The sequence below is a fragment of the Populus trichocarpa genome, chromosome 1, assembly GCF_000002775.5.
Source record: "Populus trichocarpa isolate Nisqually-1 chromosome 1, P.trichocarpa_v4.1, whole genome shotgun sequence".
Taxonomy (NCBI): Eukaryota; Viridiplantae; Streptophyta; class Magnoliopsida; order Malpighiales; family Salicaceae; genus Populus; species Populus trichocarpa.
In genome coordinates this window covers 6,519,191-6,545,631 of record NC_037285.2, presented here as the reverse complement: position 1 = coordinate 6,545,631, position 26,441 = coordinate 6,519,191, and the positions used below count along the sequence as shown (strand labels likewise).

General features: G+C 32.9%; 3 protein-coding genes and 1 pseudogene across 3 annotated transcripts; 2 read left to right on the top strand and 2 right to left on the bottom strand.

The window, feature by feature from the left end:
* Positions 1-1,479: 1,479 nt before the first annotated feature.
* Positions 1,480-3,096, bottom strand: LOC7477814 (protein BRANCHLESS TRICHOME-like; annotated as a pseudogene).
* Positions 3,097-9,631: 6,535 nt separating this feature from the next.
* LOC7467033 (uncharacterized) lies at positions 9,632-10,675 on the bottom strand. The gene has a single exon (XM_002297905.4). The coding sequence runs from the start codon at positions 10,537-10,539 to the stop codon at positions 9,787-9,789; it is 753 nt and encodes a 250-aa protein (XP_002297941.1). The 5' UTR covers positions 10,540-10,675; the 3' UTR covers positions 9,632-9,786.
* A 5,166-nt stretch (positions 10,676-15,841) lies between these two features.
* Positions 15,842-18,852, top strand: LOC7467032 (metal-nicotianamine transporter YSL1). Its single transcript, XM_024611603.2, has 7 exons — positions 15,842-16,283; positions 16,377-16,552; positions 16,770-16,864; positions 16,952-17,089; positions 17,193-17,382; positions 17,464-17,578; positions 17,687-18,852. The coding sequence occupies exons 1-7, from the start codon at positions 15,935-15,937 to the stop codon at positions 18,607-18,609; spliced, it is 1,986 nt and encodes a 661-aa protein (XP_024467371.2). The 5' UTR covers positions 15,842-15,934; the 3' UTR covers positions 18,610-18,852.
* A 3,203-nt stretch (positions 18,853-22,055) lies between these two features.
* Positions 22,056-22,607, top strand: LOC7477813 (uncharacterized). Its single transcript, XM_024595485.2, has one exon. The coding sequence runs from the start codon at positions 22,204-22,206 to the stop codon at positions 22,408-22,410; it is 207 nt and encodes a 68-aa protein (XP_024451253.1). The 5' UTR covers positions 22,056-22,203; the 3' UTR covers positions 22,411-22,607.
* Positions 22,608-26,441: the final 3,834 nt, after the last annotated feature.

The window sequence follows — 26,441 nt, the reverse complement described above, 5'->3', positions numbered from 1 at the left end:
ATCTTTTCCAATCTCATCATTTAATAATTTGTTGTTTTTTCACTAGGAAATATAATTTGTTCTAGTTTGATATTTATAGGTTTATCGCAATCTCAAACAAACACCCTGATATTTAATTGGTTCTTAATTTTACAAGTGTCAATTTTAAATGAAAAATAATTAAAAAAATTATTGAACCCGATTGAGTCTATAATTTATATCACGAGTTTGGTTGGTTAACTTTGATTGGCTAGGAATCGAGTTTTATATTTTTTTTAACTATACAAATAATTTTTTATTTATTGAATTAAATACATGCATCAATTTTTCATTTTATGATTGAGATTTTTATGTTATCATATTTACTTTTTTATATTAAAAATTAAATCTAGCCCGCAACAAAGCAAAATTCAAATGGATAATAATTAACTACTTGTTCGAGTCCAGAGTAGGAACTCATTAACCCAAAATCCAAAAAACATAAAGAGAAGCTCCTTTAGTTATTTTTTTTTTGTGGTAAATTAATTAATTAACACAAAATATAGCATTGATAATTATGGATTTAATAGGCTTCGCGGCCCAAGACAGTGTTTTAAATTTTCAGATTTGCTGGAAGATCCAATGGATTCATGATCCATCCACGGGCCTTTTTCATCTCGCTAGGATAGAATTCGTTAGGAAATCTGCCTTTTCAAATTACAGGTAAGAAGTGCCTATATTTAATTTTTTTACTTTTAGTTTTAAGAGTCGATAAATAGGAAATTTTGTTTTCTTAAATTCACCAAAACAATAAAATAATACATAATTAAAACTGTTATAAAAAAATATGTATTGATATATAAAATGGTTTTAGGATACACTTTACAAAAAAAAAAATGTTTTTATCAATAAAAATTATTACTTCTTTTTAGATCCAAATAAATTACACATGGCTTAAAAACCAAATTATCCGTCTCAGTTTAATGTAGTATTTGAATTAAAATAGCAGTTGTTTTAAAAAATATTTTTTGTTTGAAAAATTATAAAAATAATATATATTTTTTATTTTTTAAACATTTATTTTTAATATTAGTATATCAAAAAAATTTAAAAACATAAAAAAATATTAATTTTTTTAAAATCAAGTTTTTTCAAAAGCTTTCACCACAAACACAAACCATGTCTAGGGAGAGAAAGGCCAAAAATCCCTTTTAGACTTGAACCTCTAATGGTAAATTATTGAAATTTAGGCATTGCAAATTCAAATCAAATCACTCCAGGTTTTTTTTTCTAATACCTGTCAAATGTCAAATCTAGTTGAAAATAGAACGTTTCCCTTTTACCATATTATCTTCCAAAAGATCTTGCTACTTGTATTCATGTCAATCTTCACTGTTTGCATTAAAAGTCAAGCATGTGCGCAGTGCAATTTGACGAGATTCCTTCATAAAATAAAAGATGAGCCCCTTTGAGAGGCGACAAGGTGACCAAAGAACAGAAAAATTATTGTACACTTGCCCAGATCCAAAGCAACCCTTTTCTACTTTCATGAGCTTAAGTATTATTAGACACAAAAGTAAAACTCATGTTGTATACATCATCAGAACTGATCACACTCTCTCAACACTAACAAGCCCACAAAAACACATGAGGTACTACATGTTAGTGTGTAGCAACCCATTTGAAGGAACAAAAATTAAGAAGATATACATAATTGACAGTGATTACAGATTAAGAGAGCACAAAAAATTAATCAAGCACAAAAAGAAGTGAAGAACAATTAATTATGAAATAATAAGATTGTTGGATCTGATGGGGCTTTTTTGTTTCAAAAGAATCCTTAGCTGTGCCTTTTGACACTCCAGCTTCGTACCCCAATGCCTGTTTTTGGATCCTATTGCTCGAATCACTCTTGGGAATTCAACAAAGCCTTTGATCCCTCTCTTGATGTGAGGATTCTCAGGCTCTGGTGATGCTCTACTTCTCTGAATTACCATTGATGAAATGCTACGAGATTTGTCATTGAATGATGACATTTCACTCAAGATCACCCTTGTTGATTCTTTTGAATCAGCACCACTGTTGTCGTAACAGGATTTTTCACTCAAAACTAACCTGTTTAGCTTGCTTGACAAAATAGCTGCGGCCTTGAACGGAGTTGATATTTCAGCTTCTTTATCTTCTTGATACTTCTGTTCCATCCTGGAAGCTGAATTGTGATGTAGTTCTGTCTGTGTAGTTGTTCCTCCCAATTCCAACAACTTCTCTTCAAAGAGCATTCTCGCCTCGGCGAGCTTCATTTGAACTCTTTCTTCTCTTAATACCTCAGCCATTCTTAGCATCTTTCTTTCCTCCTCCATTTCTCTCTTCATGTGATCAATCTCCTCTTTATCACAAGAAATTTCTCTAGCAAGCTCTTCACAAACTCTCGCAAGTGCTTCTCTTCCTCTTCTCTCTTCAGCCAGTTCTTTAGCCAATCTCTTACTCATAGTCTCCAACTTCTTACGTGCCTTGCGTTCATATTCAAGCTCAGCTTTCAAGTCCAGGATCTGTGCTCGAGCGAAATCTAGCTCGGTATCCATGATAGGTCTAAAGAAGGTGAGATCCCAGAAAGAAGCTGCGATCTTGCGAGCTGAAAGAGGGAGGTGATGAAGATGTTTGTTACTTTGACAATGTTGTTGGTGTTGATGCTGGATATTATGTTGTGAATTATAAAATGGATTCTCGTACAATTTCCAGCTGGTGCAAGTGGTGGTGGTGATGGGGTCTTGAGGACTGGATTCATTCATGGAATGGTGTAGGCTGCTCATCATCATCACCTTCACTTCTTCCATATATCTTCTTCTCTGCTTTCTTGATGAGCTTTTTATTTTTCTCGGTAGCTTTTTTCTCCTTTCCGCTTTGCTTTCCTTTTTTCTAATGGGGGTCTTCTAGGTCAAGAAAGCAATTGGGGTAGGTCCATTTATCCTTCATTGAACTTGCTTTGAAGATGTGGTTTCTAAAAGGTAAAGGGGCATCACATGCACCTCGTCTTAATCATAACTAGCTATCCTAGAGGTGGTCATGGCTCTAAATCATGGCTTGATGATCAGTCCACATCTCTGCCCATCTCTTTGCATGTGTGTGCATGCCATAACTTAATAGATCTGTTATGTTTTGTTTTAGGCCGACCCTTCTTTATTTCAGATTAAATGTGGTTTTGGTTTTCCCAGAAATTGCAAAACCAGATACCATATTTGGTGTTTAGTCCCTGGAATTGAAACATGATTTCAACGAGTGTGATGCTTTTCAGTTTTCACCTGCTAGAGTAAAATTTGACCTGTTCTGGACCCTGCTTTACAGTATTGTATTCACTTCATAAATGAATAGACAGGAAAAATTGACAAACTTTTGACTGCTCTAAGCACTCTCTTATCATAATGTCACAAGTTACGTTAAGAAAAAAAGAAGCTAAATAAGCTCTGTATCAATGCGATAATCTCCGATTGCCCAGAACTGTTTAGCCCTGTTTGAAAAATAACCATAAATACACTATCAAAGACGAACCAGGTGAATGTGCCTGGTCTGGTAAACCAGCCAGCTAGAGCTCCACATCCTGTCTGAGCTCAGGGGCCCTCTCTAGCTGGAGCACCTAACCCTTCGGGAGCTGGGCTTTCGGTTTCCTGATCCAATGCACGAATATACGGAACCAAAAGCTTGCAATTTGCAGAGTGCTACAGCCCTAAATAAAGATTTCATCACATGGTGTGTTTGTGAGTGTATGACTCTTACTTTTTAATGTGTTTTTTTTTAAAAAATATATTAAAACAATATTTTCATCACGTGATTATGGAGAGCATTAATAATTTTCTGCTATACAATATCATAAAGAAAAAATCTGGAAATACCAGACACGGTACACCATTCTAATCAATCTTCAAACAGTGAGATAAGGATTAATTTTAAAATTACCTGTTTGGAAATATATTTACGGTTATTTTTTAAAATATTTTGTATTTGAAAATATATTAAAATAATATTTTTTTTATTTTTAAAAAATTATTTTTGATATCAACGCATCAAAATGATTTGAAAATACTAAAAACATATTAATTTAAAGTAAAAATAAATAAATAAATAAAATTTAATTTTTTTTAAAAATACTTTTAAAACACTAAAAAAAAACAGAAAATTACTTCAATCCCACATTTAAATTCGGCCATACACAAGCCTCTTCAACTCATAAATGAAGACCTCAGGTGACAATTAACAACCATGATTTAGAATTTCTACACCAAGGTGTCAGGTTGCTCAAGGGTGTCTACTCCTCTGGAAGTTGACTCGGAAAGGACACTATATTTAACATGGAGGCCCCGCTGATCATCTATTCAGCCTACAGGTTCCACATGGATGCCTTTATTCATCATGTTCTTTCCTTTTGTTAAAAAATATAATCTTCCAACCACCGCAAATAGACTAAACTACTCCTCACTTCATTGGTTTTCAACACAATTTCAATTTAGTCCTCCATGTTAGTAAACCTATGACTTAATTCCAAAAGTACCATTTTACAATATAGAAGATATTATAAGATTTGGTTAAAGTAATTTAATGAATAATCAAATTAAGAGAGTTTGCTCTCTCTCATAAATAATAAATATTATTATAATCAAAGTTTCTAAAAAAAATAATTATAAATTAAATAATTCTATTTAAACCAGCTAAAAATATCTTAAACAACACTAAAAAAATAGTTTTAAATAAAATAAAAAAATCATAAATCAATTAGAAAACTAATACAATTCCTGCATAGTAGTTTTTTAACTTTATTGTAAGGCTTTTCTGATATTCGATCACCCAAAATTTTAATCGATATAAAATAAAACCTCTAAAATATTATGGTAAAATTTTATTCAAATCTAACAGTCGAATAAAAAAAATATATTTATTAGTGTAAAACTATGCATTGAAAAATAAGTTCAAAATCCGTTTATAGTTGCCAAAAGTAATTAGCCTATGAAGTAAATGGATCAAATCCTCTTGCACATAGATTAAATTGACTAAGACCGGACTATCACTTGTTAAAAATGTAGTTTTTTTGAAATTCAAGCCTAAGTACTTTAAATAATCCCTTTAAATATATCTTTTAAGTTCTTTTTGTGCTTGTTAAAATAATTGGTCATCAGAAATTCCTAATGGATCATTGATGGAGTTTAGATAACATGATTTTGGTTCAATGATTGCATAGCACAGAGGGAATCAACCTTTCCTCCTAAAAACTAATTAAAGTAGCGGAAATTGCACAGACGAGAGAATTTGCTAAGCCATAGAGAAAAGTTGGAGTAGTAAACTCAGTTTCATTTCGATGCCAATGCGGTGTCAATGTCCAATAAATGTGGACGGTGCGAGGATTTAATGCTGTCGTAGCTTCGAGACAGTATTTTATACGCAGACAGAAACTTACCTGGCTGCGTTCTTGAATCCGGATTGAAGCTGGACAAGCAGTACTGCCCCCCCCCCCTGCTGTCCTCGTGATCATGATATTTTAAGGGTACTTTTCAAATATTGATACTAAATTACTCCCTTCAAGCAGACCCTCCATGTTATGTTGTCTAGATTTATAGTTTTCTCATGGTTCTTTTTAAATTTGAATTCCGAACGATATCAGGAAACGTGCTATGGATTGATGCTGTCTCCTCGCTTGATATTTGGATTAAGCCTCCAAGGATACGTGATGTTAATTACTTGCTCTAATAAGATCACCGAAACTGTGAAATCAAGAAAAAATAGTCTCTGATTTAAAGATTAGTTAATTTTTTTTTTAATTATTATTATTAATGTATGTATCCGGACTAGCTTACATGTATTTCAACCAAGTAAGTTTCTAATGGTCTCGAAAGAACTCGAACTCGTAACCATTAGAAAATAAATTCAAAACCTGATCAATTGAATGACCACTCAGAATTATTAATCGTCTTTCATAATTTTGTTGGTTGTGCTCGGGCTTGTATCAATTGAGAAACAAACCATTGTAAAAAAAAAGTATTCAAATTATACAAAACAGTAATTCTGGGTTTTATTGTGTCCTAACTCACATAAAATATTATTCATTATAATAGTATCATGACTTTTTTATCCCTTAGTTGTTTTATCTTTCACCTTAACTTTAGGAATATGATAGTTTTTTTTATCATGATATAAATATTTTTTGAGGATTATACAGAGTTATTTTGGTAATTGAATTTTTAAACACACAAAAAAATTACTAATATAATCATATAATAAAATAATCCAATATCTTCTGCATGGGGATATTGTTGTATTTTCACCTTTTGTAGACACAGTTGTAATTTCACCATGGTTTGCTTGTTAATATTGTTAGTTCCAAGGGCATTTTTGGTTTTTGCATCAATTTATTTATTCTTTTAATTCAGTCCCTCTTCTCTTATATGTAATTGTTTTACTTATATTGATTGTTTCTAATTGGATTTTATTTTTTATTTCATCCTTGATTATTTGATTTTTTTATTTGTTTTCAAATTTGATCCTCATTCTTTTAATTTCTATTTGTTTTATTTTGGATTATTTTCTTGATTGATTTGTTTTTTTTTTTCTATTCCACCCCTAGGCATTTATTTTCATTTAATTTTTATGTCAAATTTGATCATAATTCTTTTAATTGCTATTTTTTAATAATTTTCTTACTAGATTTATTTTGTACAATTCCATCCATGAGTATTTAATCTCATTTGATTTTTCTCTGTACATTTAATTTTATTTTATTTTTATGTCGAATTTAGTCATAATTCTTTCAATTCATATTTTTTTTTATTTTGCATTGTTTTTTTATTGATTTTTTTCTTAATTTCATCCCTCAATATTTGTTTGGTTAAGAATCTTGCCTTCTTTATTTTTTTGGGTTTGCCTTTAACAGGGTCACCCCGATTTTATAACCCGGGTAATAGATCTGAAGGATTAGCTTGAGTTAACTTTCGTCTTTTTTAAAGTATTTTTTTAATATTTTTTTGCTAGTGTGTTTTTACTTTCCTATTTATATGGACATCTCAATTTCATATCATAGGTCATGTGTTTGATTTGTTGACCCGAGTTGGTTATGAGTTTCGCTCAAGGCTTTTTTTGTTAATTTTTTTTTGCTTTCACAAGTTTTTTAAATTAGCTTATAATAAACTACTTGATAGGACTCGGATCCAGAATTTCATATAGGTTGTGAGTTTTTTAAGATATGGCTATGTTTAGAATGTTTGTATGAACTTGTTTTGTTTTTATAGATATTTTTTATTTCATCCCTTGTAATTTTTTTTATTACTTTTTTTTGGATTAAATGTGATAAAAAGGGGCTCGTATAGATCAATTGAGTAGTTGACACTCAGATGATACTTCACGTTTAAGATATGTTAGTCCCAAGAAAGTAAACTATGTGGAGATAATTTAAAAAAATCAAGTTCATCGAATCTAATAAATATTGAAAAACACATGATTGGTCAATTTTAGGTATGGACTCTGAAGATGAATAATTTAATCCATTTCAAGTTTTACATGAAAATGGCGAACTTATTTAATGCTTGGATGCGGAGCCGGCCAGAGGGTATATAGAAAATTGGGGCAATGGTACAACATCTCTATTTAATGAAACAGTTACAATAAATAACAAGTAAGATATATTTGTAAGTTACATTTTATAAAATAAAAATTACCTCTTTTTTAATAAAAGATTCTAGATGCAGATTGCATATTCTTAAATCAACTTCATTTGACTTCGACATGCACACACGTGTTCAAATATAACAATTGATCTCTTGGAGGTTACTAATTTATCCCTGGGTTTTTGCTGCGAGTTGGAACTAAATTCTTTAGAATGAGAAAAAATAATATTTGTCAGGATTTTTTATATTATTTCAACTCTACTCTTTGATTAATTTAATTAATCTATTAAATATACAACTTGAGTTATAAATTTTATTATGTTAAATTAATTATTTGTTTTATTATATAAAAAAATAAAAAGTTAATTTACCATCAACTCAATACTAAAAAAAACAATTAAAAAGATCTCTACACTAAATGATGTAATTGAGAAAAAAATTCACAAGATATAAAAAAATAATAAAAAAATCTTGATCTGATTCTTGATTAATATTTAGTTAATTTGTTAAACCTGTTTATTAGATTAAAATAATTTTTTTTTATTTTATGATAAAAAATATAAACATTGATCTACTATTAATTCAATATTAAATATACTAATATTATACTGAATGATGAAATTAAATATAAATCGTTTCAGAAATTAAAAAAAATAATAATTAAAAAGTTAAAACAAAAAAAAAAAACAAGAAAAAAAAGCCTAGCCACATTAAACTGGGCTTATCCTGGCTAATCCTATTGAGTTAGGTGTGGGCTTAAAGGAGGCCTGTATGCTTGGTCTAGCTGCTGTGGTCAATCGTGTGACTTGTTCCGCTCTCGTCCCGGGTTCGACCATCTATGTGCACGCCTGTCACCCCCGCGGTGCCTTACCTGCTCCTGGGCTTGCAGGATATCTAGTGGGCCGTGGGGAATAGTCGTGGTGCGCATAAGCTGGCCCGGACACCCCACGTAAATCAAAAAAAAAAAAAAATTGTGACTCGGGTTTATTTGAAATTATAATAGTGATGGTGGTTTAAAATAATTTTTTATTTAGAAATATAATAAAATAAATTTTTTCATTTTAATTTTTTTTTTACATAGCACATCAAAACAACTGAAAAACATTTTTTTTATTTTAAGCAAAAAAAAAAAAATTAAATTCAAAAACACTCCCTCCACCTCAAATGCTTCAACCACATTAGTTATCACATAATTTCGATATTAAAAATTAAATACTTAAAACAATACATTAATTTTATTTACTGTTCATGTGAGCTGTTAGACCGATGTAATGTATTTTAATTGTTTTAGTAATAATAATAGTAATTAGTAATAAAGATTCTTCCGCTATGTTTCACGTTTCGATTAAATTCTGAACAAAGTTTTAAGTTAATGCACAAAAACATTTAGAGCAGGCGTTACATGGAGGTCTGATAATAAGTAGGGCTATTCCGGCATCGTATTTTTAAATGGACAATTAAATTTTCTTTCAAGTTAGATTTTTTCTGAAATTAGTTCATAAATACTCAATCTCGAATAAATAAACTTCATGAATTGTAAAGAGTACCTGTACAGATTGCCTACTCCAAGAAAATAAGATAGCTTATGAATTCATTCCTGAAAGAACTTCGAAATGATATATCCTTCCATTCGGAATTATAATTGGCCTCTTAAATATCATACAAGATTGCTCCTTTTCTGCTTTCAGTAATTTCTTGCTCACAAAGGAGGATTCAAACTTGCCTAAATCCTAAACCATGGTAGTACGGCTTGGTCCTCCCTTGTAGAAAAGGCTGAACACAGGGCTGTTTTCCAGTCAAGGAGGGTCGTCATTTTCTGTCATGGCTATGAACTTTCCTGGCTTGAGGCCCACATTTTATCTACCTGGACGATGATTCATATCATCTGTGCGGACTTGAGTTATTTGAGGGCATACAAAGGTGTTTCCAATTTAGAGGAGCAAGCTGTCTCGCCCTTGTAGCAGCCTCATTTTGAGATTAAGAAAACTTGATCCGGCTGCTTTCTGGGTCTTCTATAGAAGAAATAATGATAGTGAAATTGGGGTAGAAATCTCAACATCAATTTAGGTAACATCATGATGATAGTCAAATGGCTAAAGATTACAAGATTCAAGGAAAAGATTCCATGATTTAGGTTTGGTGACGAGTTAAAATTGATTACACAAGATGAACAAAAATATCCTTTTCAAAGCAATCTTCTCAAGCTCTTGGCAGAAGCTCTAGAAACCATGAAACCCACACCCAAACACACGACCCAGACACCAACGTCAATAGCCCATCTAACACCCTCCAATTCCATCTCGACCTTCTCACAGTCTGGCCCGCACCACTCTTCCAAATCTCCACCGTACGTCCGCCTCCCCTCGCCATCACTACAACAACATCCACCGTCCGGTTCATCCTCAACAACCTCCCTCTCCTCTGGAATCACCTCCAGCCTATCACACCCTCTTCTACTCTTCTTTCTCCTCTCCATCACCTTCTTAACCAACGCCACGTGTCCCTCCACCGCCACACAAACCTCCACCGCCCTGACCTCACTGCCGCCACCACAACACTCCAACTTCCACTTTTCCGTGTCAGCTTCTCTTCTAAAACTCCCCTCTAACACCCTCTCTTCTCTTAAATAAACCTCAAACCGAACCCCTTCATTGACCCGAACCCGCTCTCTTGACCCGAACATAACCCCTCCATCGTCTTCCTTATTATCGACATCAACAATCCTATAAAGACCCAAGAACGCTTTAGACTCGGGTCGAATCTTGGACCCATCAACGACAAGATCATGAGCACGAGGAAGATAAACAAGAGTGAGTGACTCGGTTACTGGTTTGTTACCGGGCTCGAAACCAGTGAGGCGGACGTAAAAAGATTTGATCTTTAAGTGATTTTGCAGGGCTCTTGATTGCAACCCATGAAAGGCTGTGGTTCTACACATTGTAGTAAGTTAGTAACTACGAGAAAGAATAGAAGTTGTAGGATTGTTTAAAGAAGAGATTTTTAATAGATAGGGAGGGAGGGAGGGAGGGAGAGCTAATAATGGCGGCTATGGAGAGGGGAAATCAGGGGGTGGAAGAGCACGCTGTTTTTGTTGTGTTGGTGTCTTCGGTGTTCGTTAAAAGGACAAAATTTGGGACCTTTTCTGTGGTTTTGGGGTCCTTTTCACTACAGGCGTTGGACTTGCTACGTGAGAGGAATACTCCATTTGTTTTTGTTAAATGATTTAAAAAAAATTTAAATATTTTATTTTAAAATATTTCAAAACAATACCTCTTCTCTTTCGCTGCTTGTTTTAGTGTTATCTTGTGTGGGATAGGAGTAGAGAGTATTTGGTGGACAACTGGGTGATCACCGTGGAACTGTGTTTATGTGTGGTGAGCATATTTGTTCCCTTTTATTTTCTTGGTGTTGGCTTGCTGGGCTTGGGTAAAAAATTAAGTTATGTTAATTGTGTTATTGAAAACTTGATTACATCAATTAGATTTTATGTCTGTTTTATTTATTTATATGAAAACCTGGGAATTTGATTTTCTTCGTTGCTTTAAATTGGTGGCTAGCCTTTTCCACTTTTTTTAAAGCGCGTTTGGTATTCTTTTGATTTTTTTCAATCCAAATTTCCAAGAAAATCAAGGCCGGCAAGTTGATCGAATGTAGCGGGCAGCTGCGACCTGCGCTCTTATCCACCCGTTCCCTCAATGACCAGTTGAGCACTACTAGAATTATTAATTTTTTAATATTTTTTATATACATTATCAAATCATATTAGACAGTTTTTATTAAATGGATTTTAACTTTATTAATAAAAATAAACCCACAGAAACAATTTTTTTTATTCTTATATATAGTGACAGGTATAATTTCTAAAAACACGGTTGAACTGAAAAAAATAAACACTGCCATAATTATAACTCTTCAATCCTATTTCCATTGATCACAGACATAGTTATGAGTTACAAAGAATATGATAAGTATTTGGATAAGACCTGTTCTATGCTGATAAGTAAATTCGATAACTCGCAAAATAACTCAGGACGAGTTAATAGAAAATCTCAATATATATTTTTGGGTTAAATACAAGAAATCTCTTATAATTTGCTTATTTTTTTGGTTTACTTCTATTTTTTTTAAAATTAAATTTTACATGAAATTCATAATATTTTATATCATGATGCTGACGCGCAAAACAAATTAATAAAAATATTAAATTATTTATAAGATCGTTATTTAATGACAATATCACTTTTATATCAAATATTGCAATTTTATTATTGAATTTTAAAAACAAATTCTTAGCCACCAGGACTAACTTCTTCTTTCTTTTCATTTTCAATCACCAGCAACCCCATAAAAATAATTAAAAACATTATATTTCAATGATCTTAGATGAAATGAGGAGCTCAACTTAAATAATTTAAGTATAGTTTGGAAACACGGTCCAACTCACGTTTTAAAAGATTTTATTTTATTTTTCTTAAAATTAATATTTATGTAGTGTTTTTGGATCATTTTGATACGTTGATATTAAAAATAATTTTTTAAAAATAAAAAAATATTATTTTAATATATTTCTGAGTGAAAAACACTTTGAAAAGTAACCGTAACCACACTCTCTAAACTAAATACAAAGAAATGTTCAAAATTATTCAACGCTCTCAGTATCACAAATTAAAACAACAAAAGCACATGAAAAAAAAATATTTTAATATATTTTTGAGTAAAAAACACTTTGAAAAATAACCGTAGATCCGTAACCACGCTTTCAAACACTCTCTAAACAAAATACAAAAAAAATGTTCAAAATTATTCAACCCTCTCAGTATCACGAAAACAACAAAAGCACACGGGACATTTTCATCTCTCACTCCATTTCAGCAGCTAAAATACCAAATTATATAATCTGATGGTGGCAAAATTTCCAAGTGGGAAATTTTCAATCGGCCATAAGCCTAGATTAATTGTATAATCTGATCTTTTGATCTATTAAACAGTCATAAGGCCAATGTATGTAGACTGATCAAATGTACCAAGTAGGGGAGGGAAAAAAAATCAATGCCTTGAAGACAACTTAAAAGCAAGAAGACATTGAATAAAGAAGCGAGATGTTAAGAAAGAAGGGTTAAAAATACATCATTCCAGTGCCAGCCATGGCAACAATGCTTTTAAGAGGTTTTTTCAAGGAGAACATGAGCAAAGAGAAGTCTGAGAATGAGAGTTGCGGTTGTTGATGTTGTTCGGACATAAACGGCGAAGGCCGGAGAACTCAGGTGCGCAGTACAAAGCTGCAGATTTTGGAATGAAACAGTATTGTCATAAGGTTGATTCCATAATATAATAATTTAGATTCTTAACCATGTAAAACTCGATCCAGACACAAAATTTAGCTGTAAGAGTGATGGATGATGCGATAACACATGGGAGATGGATAATTGAAGAACATTTCCAGCATAATATATGATAGCTTGGAGGCTGAGCTGTGCTTGCCAACCTGTGATGCTGGTCTCAATTTCCATGACTAGCTAGGAAGTTTAAGGTCGGGATTTGAGATTGGCATATATACCATCAATGTATCATCGATGTTACATGTGCACATGTCATTGTAGAAAGAGTTGAGATTGGCATATATATATATATATATATACACACCACCAATGTATCATGGATGTATACATGTCACTGTAGAAAGAGTTGAGATTTGACCTAAAGCTTCACATGTACCTTCACGAGCTACAAGGATATGTACACGGGGTGAAACAAGATAGGCAGCATCTACTTTTCTCAAGTTTAATAACAATAAATCATTTTATTAATTAAAAGATGCGTAAAAGATCGGTCAATATTCCAGCGTGCATTGATTAAAAATGATTTAACAATAAATTATACTCTAATAATCCAGTGTTAAATGGTATTGCCACTTACCAATATTTTTCACCAATAATAAACGACACAACAACCACCACGATATGATACATTAACCATAACCATGATTAGCCAAGGCTAGGGTTATTTCCTATATAAAAGGCAGGCATGTAGAACGCCAACTATCAATATCAGCCCCGATGATCTTTTCACTAATAATTAATATGTCTCTATCTCGTTGAAAAAATATCGAGGGCTAGCTGGGTATAAATAAAAATACACCTAGTTACCCAGGCACGAGGGAAGGTGCATGATTCTAGTCAGACCATATATACTATCGTCATACAAAAGCCAGCTAGGCTATACCATACACACAGATACACATTTCCTACTTCATTTTATTTTTTATTTTCATGCACATTAATTATTCCCTCTTTATGAAATTAATTTGAAGTAAACAAACAATTTTAAAATCTTTGAAAAACCGTAAAAACAAACATGCCTAAATTATGAGAGAAGTGAAATATTACATGTATATTATAGGTCCCAAATTAAAAACGTCTAGCTAGCTCCCACATGAATAAAGCGTACGAGGTTGAGAGTCAAAGAATAGAAGTTATAGCTTAGAGCTAGGATTCCTACAGAATATTCATGTGTGCAGTAGGTGTAGAGAATTCTAGAATGGATAAGCTTTTAATGTCCAGTGTACTTAATTTGTAGAGAATTGAGATATTTTACCCAATTTATGGAAACACGTACGGTTTCAGAAATCCAACTCAAGTCTTTTCTTCTTCCGTAAACAAGTTCATTTCCATATTAATACATAATCTAATGACTATTGCTTTTTTCTTATCTCAAAATGGCTGGTGTAAGTAAAGTATATAGCACATCTGAACACCAAAACTCACTCAACTTGAAAGGGATATATAGTCATATATAGGCAGAGACCTATGTGAGGAAATTATCGGTAAATTTCCTGCCTGTGATCATCATATAACTGGTCAAAATCTGGATTTGATTGGGGTTGAAGTGAACTTAGAGTTGAAGCATCTACCAGAAAGTCAACTGATTTTTGAGTGGTGTTAGTGTCTTGAACCACCTGTTGGAAAGCACAAATATAGGGTGCGTTTGCCACCATGCATCGAGGCATCAAATTAATTCTACTGGAACTTTGCCTTTGTGCGCACACATTGCCAGGCAAAGGGCCTTAATGAAAGGATCTTAGCGTTTCAATAATCAATTCAAGTACATGTAGTCATTGAAAATACTCGGTCTTCTAATAAACATTAATGATCTTCCTCCTCCCCTCCTCCACTAATCTAGATTAAATAGGGAAAAAAAAACCCTGCAGGGTGTGGAATGGAACGGGGAGTTAAATGTGAAAGCTTTCAGATGCTTGGTCCTTAATTATGGATTCAGAAGGAATTGAAATCAATTCATGTTTCTTGATTTGTATGTATGTATGTATGTATGTTTCTGTGTCATAAGAAGGTTCAAAGACACCTTCATTAACGTGCAGTACTGTACAATCTGATCTAGTTTAAAATAACAATTAAAACATAAAAATTGCATTGTCTGAACTTATACCATATATGATACAAACTTATAGCATCATGAGTTATTGCATTCAAAATAGAATAGCAGTGTAAGTTTTGGGTAAGGCAAAAGAGAAGAACTCTTGATCCCTAATTCTTTTCTTTGATTTTATTGAAATTATGATTCTTGTAGTCAGTTTCTAGCACACAAGATATAGAGAAGTAGCTAGCATCACACCAATCCATTAATTATGCATGTATTAACTTGTTCCCTATAGGAATTTCATTGAATCTTCACGGCCTACAACAACAGCAACAATATATATCATTAATGCTTTCTTCTTAATCTATCAGTTTCTAGCCTATTGCACGATTCATATACTTATGTACGATCAACGCCATAGCTTACAGTATTGTTTTCTATCGTTGCGTTGTGTTTTAACCATCTTGCAGAAAACAATAAGAATCCCAAGTACTGCTGAGTGCTGACAAGCACTTCAACAACAATGATGGAGGAGAAGAAAAAGGGTAGAGCTCAATGGTAAGGTCCATTATCAGTCCAATAATAGATAGTAACAGTACTGCAGGCCATTACTTGGTTATTGCATATACGAATGCAACTTGTGCCAAGAATTCTAAATTATTCCCACCTTATATAAAGGGATATTGATATCTTCATGCTGTTTGATGGGGTTTTTAGTGCTGTAAATAGAAAAGCTAATGAATGTTTTATGACTACAGGCATTTTGATTAGTATACACACCAATAGGAAAACAAGTTTTCAAGTAAAAAGACTAGTTAGCTACTACGAGAAAAGAAGTGCTGAAGAAGAAACCAAGGTAAGGTTATATATCCATGCATGTTTCTCCTATTCTCTCGGCACTTACTCTCTGATAATTTGAGTTAATTTTATGATGCGTAAAGGATTGCTATTTTACAGCCATGATGATTGAGGCAGTAGAAAAGGAAGAGATTGAAAGAGAAGGGATGGAGTTAGAGCCACAAGATGAATCAGAAGGTTCAAGGACATGGACAAAGCAGGTCACAGTAAGAGGAATCATAGTGAGTATTCTTATTGGAGCCATCTACAGCATCATTGCTATGAAGCTAAGCCTCACAACTGGGATGATTCCAAATTTCAATGTCTCTGCTGCTCTTCTTGCTTTTGTGTTTGTTCAAACCTGGACAAAAGTTCTTCAAAAGGCAGGATTTGTCGTCAGACCCTTTACTCGGCAAGAGAATACAATGATACAAACTTGTGCAGTTGCATGTTATAGTATTGCCATTGGAGGTTTGATCAGGCTTCGATACTTAAAATAATCTTCCTATTACTCTTGACAAATTTGAGCTTCTTCTCACATGGTTTCCATGTTTTGGGCAATAGGTGGACTTTCTTCTTATCTATTGGGATTAGACAGGAACACATATGAGCTGTCAGGGGGGTTGAAAACTGAAGGAAACTCTTCTAGTGGTTTAAAGGAACCTGAATTTGGCTGGATGGTTGGATACCTTTTCCTAGTTTGCTTTGTTGGTCTTTTTGTGTTAATTCCACTTAGAAAGGTATGAATAGAAGTTTCCATAATCCTTCCATGCATCTTAAATTATCAGAAAAAAGATAACTTTTCTTTAAAAAACTATAATCTTTGTGTTAAATAGCCTGAGATCTTATGATGTCAGGAGTCTGTATATTTCTCTTTTGAATCATGATCATGAGTAGCATTGTCATCATGTCACTTGTAAAATTCTTAAAGGTGTGTTTCGGCCTTTTGGGTTACAGATCCTGATAGTAGACATGAAGTTAACTTATCCAAGTGGCTTGGCAACGGCAGTTCTCATCAATGGTTTCCATAGCCGAGGAGATAAGATGGCAAAGTATATACATGAAGTCTAATTTTTTGTTTTGAGAAAACAACTTTCTTAAAAAAGAAAGTATGAATCATGATTGGGTTGTTATTACAGGAAACAAGTTCAAGGGTTCGTGAAGTACTTTTCAATCAGCTTCTTATGGGCATTTTTCCAGTGGTTTTTTACTGGGAAAGATGGATATTGTGGATTCGCACATTTCCCTACTTTTGGAATGGAAGCATGGAAGCATACGTATGTACTTGTATTTCCTCTCTCTATATCTCCAATTATCTGCTTCATTTCTCCCAAATTAAATGTTACTGGTCATTTCTTTTTGGTTATCGGGCTTTTGTAGATTTTTCTTTGATTTTAGCACCACTTTGGTTGGAGCTGGAATGATTGTTTCCTATCTTGTAAACTTGTCCTTACTTCTTGGAGCTGTGCTCTCATATGGGATTATGTGGCCACTTATACGTCAACTTAAGGGAGAATGGTATCCAGCTTCTATAGATGAATCCAGCATGAAGAGCTTAAATGGTTACAAGGTCAGAACAGTACAATATACTAGGGCTTTTAGCTTTCTAAAATTCATAATAGGATTCTAATATATGGCTATAATTTGACAGGTTTTCTTAGCAGTTGCTCTCATCCTAGGAGATGGGCTCTACTTTTTTGTTAAGATAATGGGTATGACAATCAGCAATGTTCGTCGCAGATTAAAGAACAAGAATACCAGTCCAGGTAAATTGGACATCCTTTGCAGTTTTTTCCTGTTTATACCGAAATGCTGCTAAAATAATATTACAGCTTCAGTTGCGCTACTTCTTAACTGTACTTCTTTCCTAGCAGTTCATTACCAGAGGAAGCTCTTTGATGAACAAAAACAAAATAAATTCTTCCTCGGAGAGACCATACCTTTATGGCTAGGCATCATTGGATATGTAATCTTCTCTGTTATCTCCATAATTGCGGTGCCAATCATGTTCCCCCAGCTTAAGTGGTACTATGTTGTCGTGTCTTATGTTCTTGCTCCATCCTTAGCATTTTGCAATGCTTACGGAGCTGGCCTTACCGATATAAACATGGCGTATAATTACGGGAAAGCTGCCCTCTTTGTGCTAGCTGCAATATCCGGCAGGGAAAATGGAGTGGTGGCGGCACTTGTCGGAGGCGGCCTTGTCAAATCTGTTATTTCTGTTTCTTGCATCCTGATTCAGGATTTCAAAACAGCACATTTGACTTTCACCTCCCCAAGAGCAATGTTTTTGAACCAAGTTATTGGCACCGCAATCGGCTGCGTGGTGGCTCCTAGTAGCTTCTTCCTGTTCTACAAGGCATTTGATGTTGGAAATCCTTCCGGAGGCTTTAAGGCTCCTCATGCCTTAATTTACAGGAACATGGCAATCATAGGTGTTGAGGGTTTCTCAGCTCTGCCCCAATATTGCTTGCAGCTCTGCTGTGGTTTCTTTGCTTTTGCAATCGCAGTTAACCTAGTGAGAGATTTTTTGCCGCGGAAGATCGGACAATGGGTGCCTCTTCCATTGGTCATGGCCGTGCCATTTGTCATTGGAGCTTCCTTTGCCATTGATATGTGTGTTGGAAGTTTGATCGTTTTCGTATGGCATAAACGAAACACCAACAAGGCCGAGTTCATGATCCCTGCTGTTGCCTCAGGATTAATCTGTGGAGAAGGGCTGTGGACTCTTCCAGCTGCTATTCTTGCTTTGGCCAAGATAAAGCCACCTATCTGCATGAACTTTGTGGCTTCCTAGAAAAACTTCCTTGATGCAAAGATTCAAGAACAGCAACACAGAGTTAAATATGTAACGTAATTTGTCTCAGGCTGAGAAGTAGAAAGTATTTGAACGACCAAATTCAAATTTCAATCGTCCACTTCAGAAATAATACTGTATTTTAGGATGAAACTAGCTGGTACGCAAGCATGATACTGCGGGTCTATTTTCAAAATCTATCTTTATGGTAATTATAATAAATATTCATAAGAGTTTTAATAATTTAAATTTTAGGGAAAAAATATTTTTTTTTAGTTAAAGCTCCCTTTTTTTATTTATATATTCTTTCTTGTTTTGACAACAAACTTGTCTATTTTATTAATAGCATGGTTTTTTTTATATAAGAAATTTACCATGGTTTGTATAGCAAGTTTTAATAAATAAAAAATCATAGTTTTGATAAATTTATAAGATTGTATATGAAAATAAAGAAATAATCAATTTGAAGAAATTATATAAAAATTTCACACTAAAAGAATAACAAAATAGATATTTTATTCTCATTAAATATTCATGGATAATTTTTTAAAATTGCAAATTAGGTTCATATAATAATTCCTAATATTACTATAAAAGCTCTAATCTTATTTGAAAAGCATGATATTGTTGGATGATTTTTAAAATATTATTGGAAGTATTGCATTCAGGGAGAATTTTATTTTAAAATAAATAAAACAAAAGGCTTGGAAGACCAGGTTTATGTCTTGTCTTAAAAAAAGGTCAATCATACTAAGCATGAAAGGTTAGGCTTGCATGCTTAGCCCAAAAAAAAGCCCATGCATGATTAATTTTTTTTTTTTTAAAAAAAAAAACATAGGGCAGACATGTTTCCCACCATATTATCCCCTACAACCACCTCGATATAAGTTATTAAAGGCAAAAGAGGACCAAGTAAATATTAAATCCAGCCACAAGGAACTGATGGAAAATGGCATGGAAAATATTAAAGGCGAGTTTGGCTATCCTTAGTGTTAGTGCGCAAGAAATTATTGAAGGAAAAAAAAGGACCAAAGTCCTGGTTCATCCCAATTCCCAGTATAAGAATTTTGAGTCAGAATCGTTGCCTGAAATCGCAGTGCTCGATCAAAACCTAAAAGGGACAACACTGAAACTGGTACCGTCAGCATAAACGCCCTACAGCAGCATGTTTTTTTTGCTGGCTTTTATATGTGTTTGTGTTTTTTTAAATTTTTTTTTTATTTTTTATTGTATTCTTGAATTGTTTTGATATGTTGATGTTAAAAATAAATTTTAAAAAAATAAAAAAAATATTATTCTGATGTATTTTCAAGCGAAAAAACACTTTAAAAATCAACCGTTACCACAATCTCAAACATAGTATCATATCATTAGCCCATTACAGCTTGAATTATTTTTTTTATATATAAAAAAATCCTAAGTATTTCTAATGTTTTTTCTTGTAGAAAAACTCTTAAATTGTATGGGAATTAACTCGATGTGACTCGGTCAACTTAGCGGGTTTAAAGGCAACCTGGATAATCAATAAAAACATAGTTTCACTCAAAATAAATATTCAAAATAAGATTTTTTTATATAAATATTGATATGACAACATATTGAATCGATCCAGGTCAACTCAAGTTAACTTGTCATTCCACATGTTGGGTTATAAGACCATAATAATCTCGTAGAAAATAAATCAAAAACAAGTTATGAAACATAATTTTCAATAAACTCAATATTGAAAGATGAAAATAAAAAAAATGACAAAAAATGACCTCAGTCAACCTAAGTTAACCTACCAAACCCACAATTCGAGCCATGTATGAGATCGAGATTACTCAATAGAAAGCAAATTATGAAATTCAATTTCCAATCAATTCAGTGTTGAAATATAAAATTGAAAAAAGATTTGATATAAAAAAACATTAAAAAAACTCGAGTCAACCCACCAAACCTATAACCTAAGTAATGAGATAAGGATAACCTCATATAAAGCAAACCAAAACAAATGACGAAGTCTAACTGTCAATCAACTCAATGTTAAATGATGAAATTGAAAGAAAAAAATCAATTAGGAAAAGGAAAAAAAACTCGAGTTCACCGAATTAACTCATCAAACTCACAGTCCGGGTCATGAGACTAAGATAAACTCATAAAAAATTTGAAAAAAAAATTATGTGTTCAATCCTCAATAAACCTAATATTGAAGGATATAATTAAAATTGAAAAATTGATTTAAAAAAAGACACCAAAAAACGACTTAAGTCAATCCAGGTTAATCCACCAAAATCGTTATTCAAATCATAAGACGGGGATAACCTTATAGAAAGCAAAAAAAAAAAAAAACTATGAAACTTAATTCTCAACCAACTCATTGTTAAAGGATAAATTAAAAAAAAATCAATTAGAAAAGGGGGAAAAACTCAAGTTAAATGAGTTAACCCGTCAAACTCGTATTCTGGATCATGAGATTATGATAACTTCATAAAAAGTAAATTGAAAAAAAAATAAAATTTAATTCTCAATAAACCTAATATTGAATAATAAAATTAAAATTGAAAAAAATCATTATTATAATGAATGTATTTTGTGATGAGAGACACTAAAATCCTCATCTCTTTTAGTTTTTTTTAATAGATTTGTGACTTGCAAGCAAAACTTTTTTCAATGTTAAAGAAGATGCTAAGGAAAAGAAATTTGAGACTGAAATAGTTGGTTCAATTAGTAATTTAAATAATATGATTAAAAAAATATAACAATAATAAATACATAGATAAAAAAACATGAAAATAAAAAAAAAATTAAAAGAACATGATCTAAGTCAACTTAGAAAATTAAACAACTCAATAATAAAAGGTGAAATAAAAAAAAAAACAACAAAAAAAGAGAGTAAAAAGAACTTGATCTAAGCTAGCCTACATTATAAAACAATTTAACAATGAAGGGCAAAATAGAATAAAATAAAAAAATAACAAAAATACATTGTTAAATCAGATTAGCTCGTGATAACTAATTATATTATTAGTTACTTTATAAGAATCAATTTTTTGGTACATCTACAGGACTCATTTTAAATAAACAAAGATACAACTAACAAATAAAAAAATCTAAACACAAATATTTTTATCAATTTTATCACTTTTAATGGTTCATAAATTTTATAGTTTTTTTATTTTTATGTTTTTTTATAAATAATTTTTTTAAAATAATTAATAGTAAATGAGAATATTTTTCAATAACGTCTGCCCAGGCCATGGGAATTTGTTCGTTTCTTTGCCTTAAAAGCTAAATTCGAAGACAGCTCACAATGTGTCATTATTATAAATCTGGGCTTTTAAATAAATCATGTTGGCCCAGCCAAAAAGTGACCGTTGGAAGCTTGAACGTTACAACTTACAACCCCCTTCCATTAAAATCCCTTTACTTCTTCTCTACAGAAAGCATCGGAATCCTCCAGTTCATTCATGACCAACAAAGAAGAGTAGGGAAACCCTGCTGCAATATAGCGGTATATAAAGCCCTCAATTCCCATTCCCTTTCCTCTAGTGCAAAAACCTGTGTCTCTCCTCTCTAAAAACAGTGGCAAGATATATAATTTAGAAGTGAAAGATGGGTATGGTCGTGGTGATCTCTTTGCCTTTGATAATCTTTTGCCTGCTTCTTGGTTTTGGATGTTACTACTTGGGGAGGTACAAGGGAAGACAAGATACCCGTACAAATGCTCAGGTATTTGGAGATCCTATTCCACCACCTGGTTTTGCTAGTACGCCACCTCCTCCACCTCATACCAAGCCAGACAACTTGCACAGTGTTTAGGCTGACTTTTTTTTTTTTGGTTTTGATTTGTTTTCCACTGTCTTATATGGGGGTATAGAGAGTGATGGTTTATGCTGTTGAGATGTATGGTGTGGTTTTTAGCATTATTTCGTGTGTGAATTTTGAGGTGAAAAATTGGCCCAATTGAACTGTGTAATTATACGGGTTGGCTGTTGTATATTGTTTTTCTCTCCTCATTTTGTTTCACAAAGTGCTTGCCACCATCCCAAATGACTCTCTTTCTTTCATGCTAGCAAGGGAGACTGGGAAGAGTTTTAAGAAGCCCTGGGGAAACAAGACATTTTAAAATAACCATGTAAAGAAAATTATGTGCCAGTCTGTGCATTCTTGAAACTTACCTCTAAATCTGAGGAATCTTTATCATGTAAGCTCCTGTAACAGTTGAACTGGATCGGTCAATTCAAATCCTTTGAACCTATCTGTTACGCTTAGTTTACAATGGATACCCCCAATTCTTTTGTTGCATTTGGTTAGAGTCCTCCATTTCCTTTGGTTAGAACCCCTCACAACCCCAAAATCCTTTCCAGATACACCATGTCAAGATGGCTGCCTAATCAATGTTGCATTTTGGCTGCAGAAGCCAGCAGGATGGACTAATATCATTTGTTCAGTACCTCCTACTCCCAACGATATCATCATCCTTTCTCATGCTGATACTAAACATAATATGACATTCCTACTTCAATCAAAGATGTACGAGGAACCCCTTGTGCTGTGGATGGGCTTCGACAGTTCTGTCTCGAGAAACCATGTGCAATGTTAATGACAGATTTCTTCACAAGTGATGATGTTTCATCGCCAAGACACTGAGTATTTCCCATCATATATGCCATACCAGCTTCCCTCGCACCCTCCAGTTCCTCCAATTCCTTTAACACTTCACACGCCACAAAATCTTACTCTCTTGCGTCTAGTCTCTGACCCAGCCCCAGACCCATTCTCAAGTCCCGTATCCCGTGCTAACATCATCCAGTACATGTTTGATTCCTGACAAAGTAGAGTCATTTCATTCCCGAGTCTCTAGCATCACCATCACTCTGGTGCCGCTAGAACTCTGCCAAAGTTTCAATCAGGTTAGTCTCAAAAGCATGACTGTCCTTCCTTCCTTCGCAACCTGACAATGCACAGGTGGAGACGGAACTCAGGGGGGACCAATCCGGCTTACAATAAATCGCTGATTAGCAGAAAACTCTTGGAATTGTCAGGCACTGAAATGTTACAATTATGAGGACATGATGGAAGGCGGGAAAGTTGGTGACAAAATGCGAAAACATTGGTGGGATCTCTGACAGCACATTTGTATAGACTAGGCCAACACCACGAACACAATTTATACCGATGTTTGTGCCCAGACTAAGAAGCATATCCAAAGACGTTCTGTTATATGACTCGAATGGTTGTTTTTGTAACGTAACATAATGCCAGATGTACATCACAGACAAAACTATCAGGGAGAAAATGAGAGGGAGCCAGGCAGCCAGCCTCCTTTGGCCACTCTGACCAGGCAGGAAGACAAGCCTCCTTTGGCCACTCCGACCAGGCAGGAAGACAAGCAGAGCAATCCAAAAACAATTACAAAAGTAAAGGCTTCCAGAATACCCCCCGCTTCCACAGCATAACAATGACAAGAAACATCAAGCAGGTGGTAACAAACATTACAATGATAACTGCAAGACCTGGTACAAAGAGATAAACCTATCAAATCGCTAACTTAATGGGAGAGGGAGGGAGGCATGTACCATATGCATTGCCTATCATTTCTGTGTCCCTGAAGCCGATCACAACAAGAAGACACGAAACCATCAAGATCCAGTTTATCTCCGGTAAATGAGAAATTACCAATAAACCAATAGCAGGCGAAACTGAGAAATTAAGCAGCAGCATGCTTCCCTTTCACAAAATAAACCGATAGCAGGACTAGAGTCCTACTGGTAAATCATATGTACTAGAAAAGATTGGAAATAAAAATGTAAAAAGGACCAGCCCTATCAAAGATCCCTAGCCTGGAAATTTTGGGCTTTAAAGACCATTAAGAACTTGCAGACGAAGTTCGACATTCAATGTTGAATAGAGTAGCTGATCCTCATGAGAAAGATTTTTAGCTAATTCACTGGCACTTAGAGCAAAATCTTATATGAAGAATCCATAAAATTCTAGCAAAATCAGAAAAATAAATGCATGTTGAAAACAATAGCAAGAAGTAGCAGCAGGTCTCTGCCGCTCAGGAGCACAAATTGAAGAAGTTCAAAACAATATCTCATGTTAGTTGAAAATACAAGCATTTTATGATATGACAAATACAATCTCATTTGACAAGAGAAACACAAAACAACCTCTCAATCACATGGGACGCTCTCTTGACTTAAAATTATTCAAATTTAGTTCCATGGATGCAGAATTAATTCCAGATACAAGTACAAACAAATAAATTGGATTTGGGAGAAGCAATAAAAAAAGATCGTACCAGGAATCGCTCTGTAAAGCTTCTCTGAAGATCCACTTTGTGTTTAGAGAGATAAGCAGCTTCACCCATGTAAGCCAGATCAAGCAAGCAAGGATAATTAATTGTAGTGAAAGCAATCTGCTCATGGAAGAAAAAACAAGTCAAAAAGGGAAGGAAATTGTTGCCAAAAATCAGCGTGCATGACCTGGACAAGGTTAATATATAGATGATCATTAAACAAACAAAACGACTATGTTTCTAATTGTCTTCAAGAACATAGCACACAGTCCAAAGAAAGTACCCCCAAGAATTTCGTCGTCCTCGTGAAGTCTCGATCTCCCTGAAAACATACTCGTGTAAATGCAAAAAAACCCTGTCAGAGAGGAAAACTCGGAATAAACAACTTTCACTGGTTTAGAAAATTATAAGAAAAGATATAAATCTTGTGTCTATATTACCTTATTTATCACAAACACCTTATTTTGTTTTCTGCCACTAACAATCTTTAAATTATTGTGAATCCTAACTGGAACATGTTTCTTTTCATCATTTTTTTTTTAAAAATAAATTTAAAATTTTTTATTATTTAATATTAAATAATTTAATAATTAAACTTCATAGTTTTATTCTATTTTTATTTTATAAGATTATTCTAATATTATAACTAAATCATATATATAGTGTACTATCGAATGATCTTGAGTCAGATGTTTTTAGGGTGATTTTTTTGTTTTTTCTTAATTTATTTACCATCATTGAATTTTTTTAATTCATATTATTATATTAGTCGAGTTTATTGGCTCCAATTAAATTAATGACTCGAGTTTTATATTTTATTTTTTTGCTTTTTATATAAATGCTTTTAGCATTTGTTTTTATGTTTGAAAACAATTGGGTTAGCCAACGGCGTAGCGCATATCACCAATATAATAATTTTTTAAAAGCGAATGAAATATTTATTTTTTTAATTTTTGTTGTATTTTTTTATATAATTTTTCTCAAATTTATTATTGTTATAGTTTTTTTTTTATAAATGCACGTCTAAAATATTAATTTTTTGTTTTGCTTTTATTTTTTTTTATTAAAAGTTGCTTTAAAGTTTTTTTAAGAAAAAACAATGCTTGCAATAAAAAAAATATCAAAATAAAAGAATGCATTAATAAGGGATAGAGATTTTGATTAAAAATATAGTTAATTTTTTTTCATTGCTTATAATTTCTTTGCAATAATCAACATGACTAAAGAAATATTTTTTTTATTTAAAAACGTATTGATAAAAATAAAGGAATTTCTATTAAGAATCACTTCTTTTTTACATATTTAAATTTTATTTACTTTTCTTATAAAAAATAATTTGTATTGTTATATAATTAAATAAAAGAAAATTTTGAAGAGTTTACTGCATTATAAGATCAAATATCTTGATTTATATCTATTTTTTAACTTTTCATTTTAATTTTTAATTAGCACTAACAATTTTTTTGCAATTTATTGATTCATATAACTTTTACTTTTACATGCATTAATTTATCAATTTTAAATTAAAATTTTTCATGATATCATAAAA

Coding starts and splice junctions, on each gene's coding strand:
- LOC7467033 (XM_002297905.4), bottom strand. CDS start 10,539: ATGTGTAGAACCACAGCCTTTCATGGGTTGCAATCAAGAGCCCTGCAA.
- LOC7467032 (XM_024611603.2), top strand. CDS start 15,935: ATGATGATTGAGGCAGTAGAAAAGGAAGAGATTGAAAGAGAAGGGATG. Junction 16,284..16,376: donor TTATAGTATTGCCATTGGAG/GTTTGATCAGGC, acceptor TTTGGGCAATAG/GTGGACTTTCTTCTTATCTA. Junction 17,579..17,686: donor GAACAAGAATACCAGTCCAG/GTAAATTGGACA, acceptor CTTTCCTAGCAG/TTCATTACCAGAGGAAGCTC.
- LOC7477813 (XM_024595485.2), top strand. CDS start 22,204: ATGGGTATGGTCGTGGTGATCTCTTTGCCTTTGATAATCTTTTGCCTG.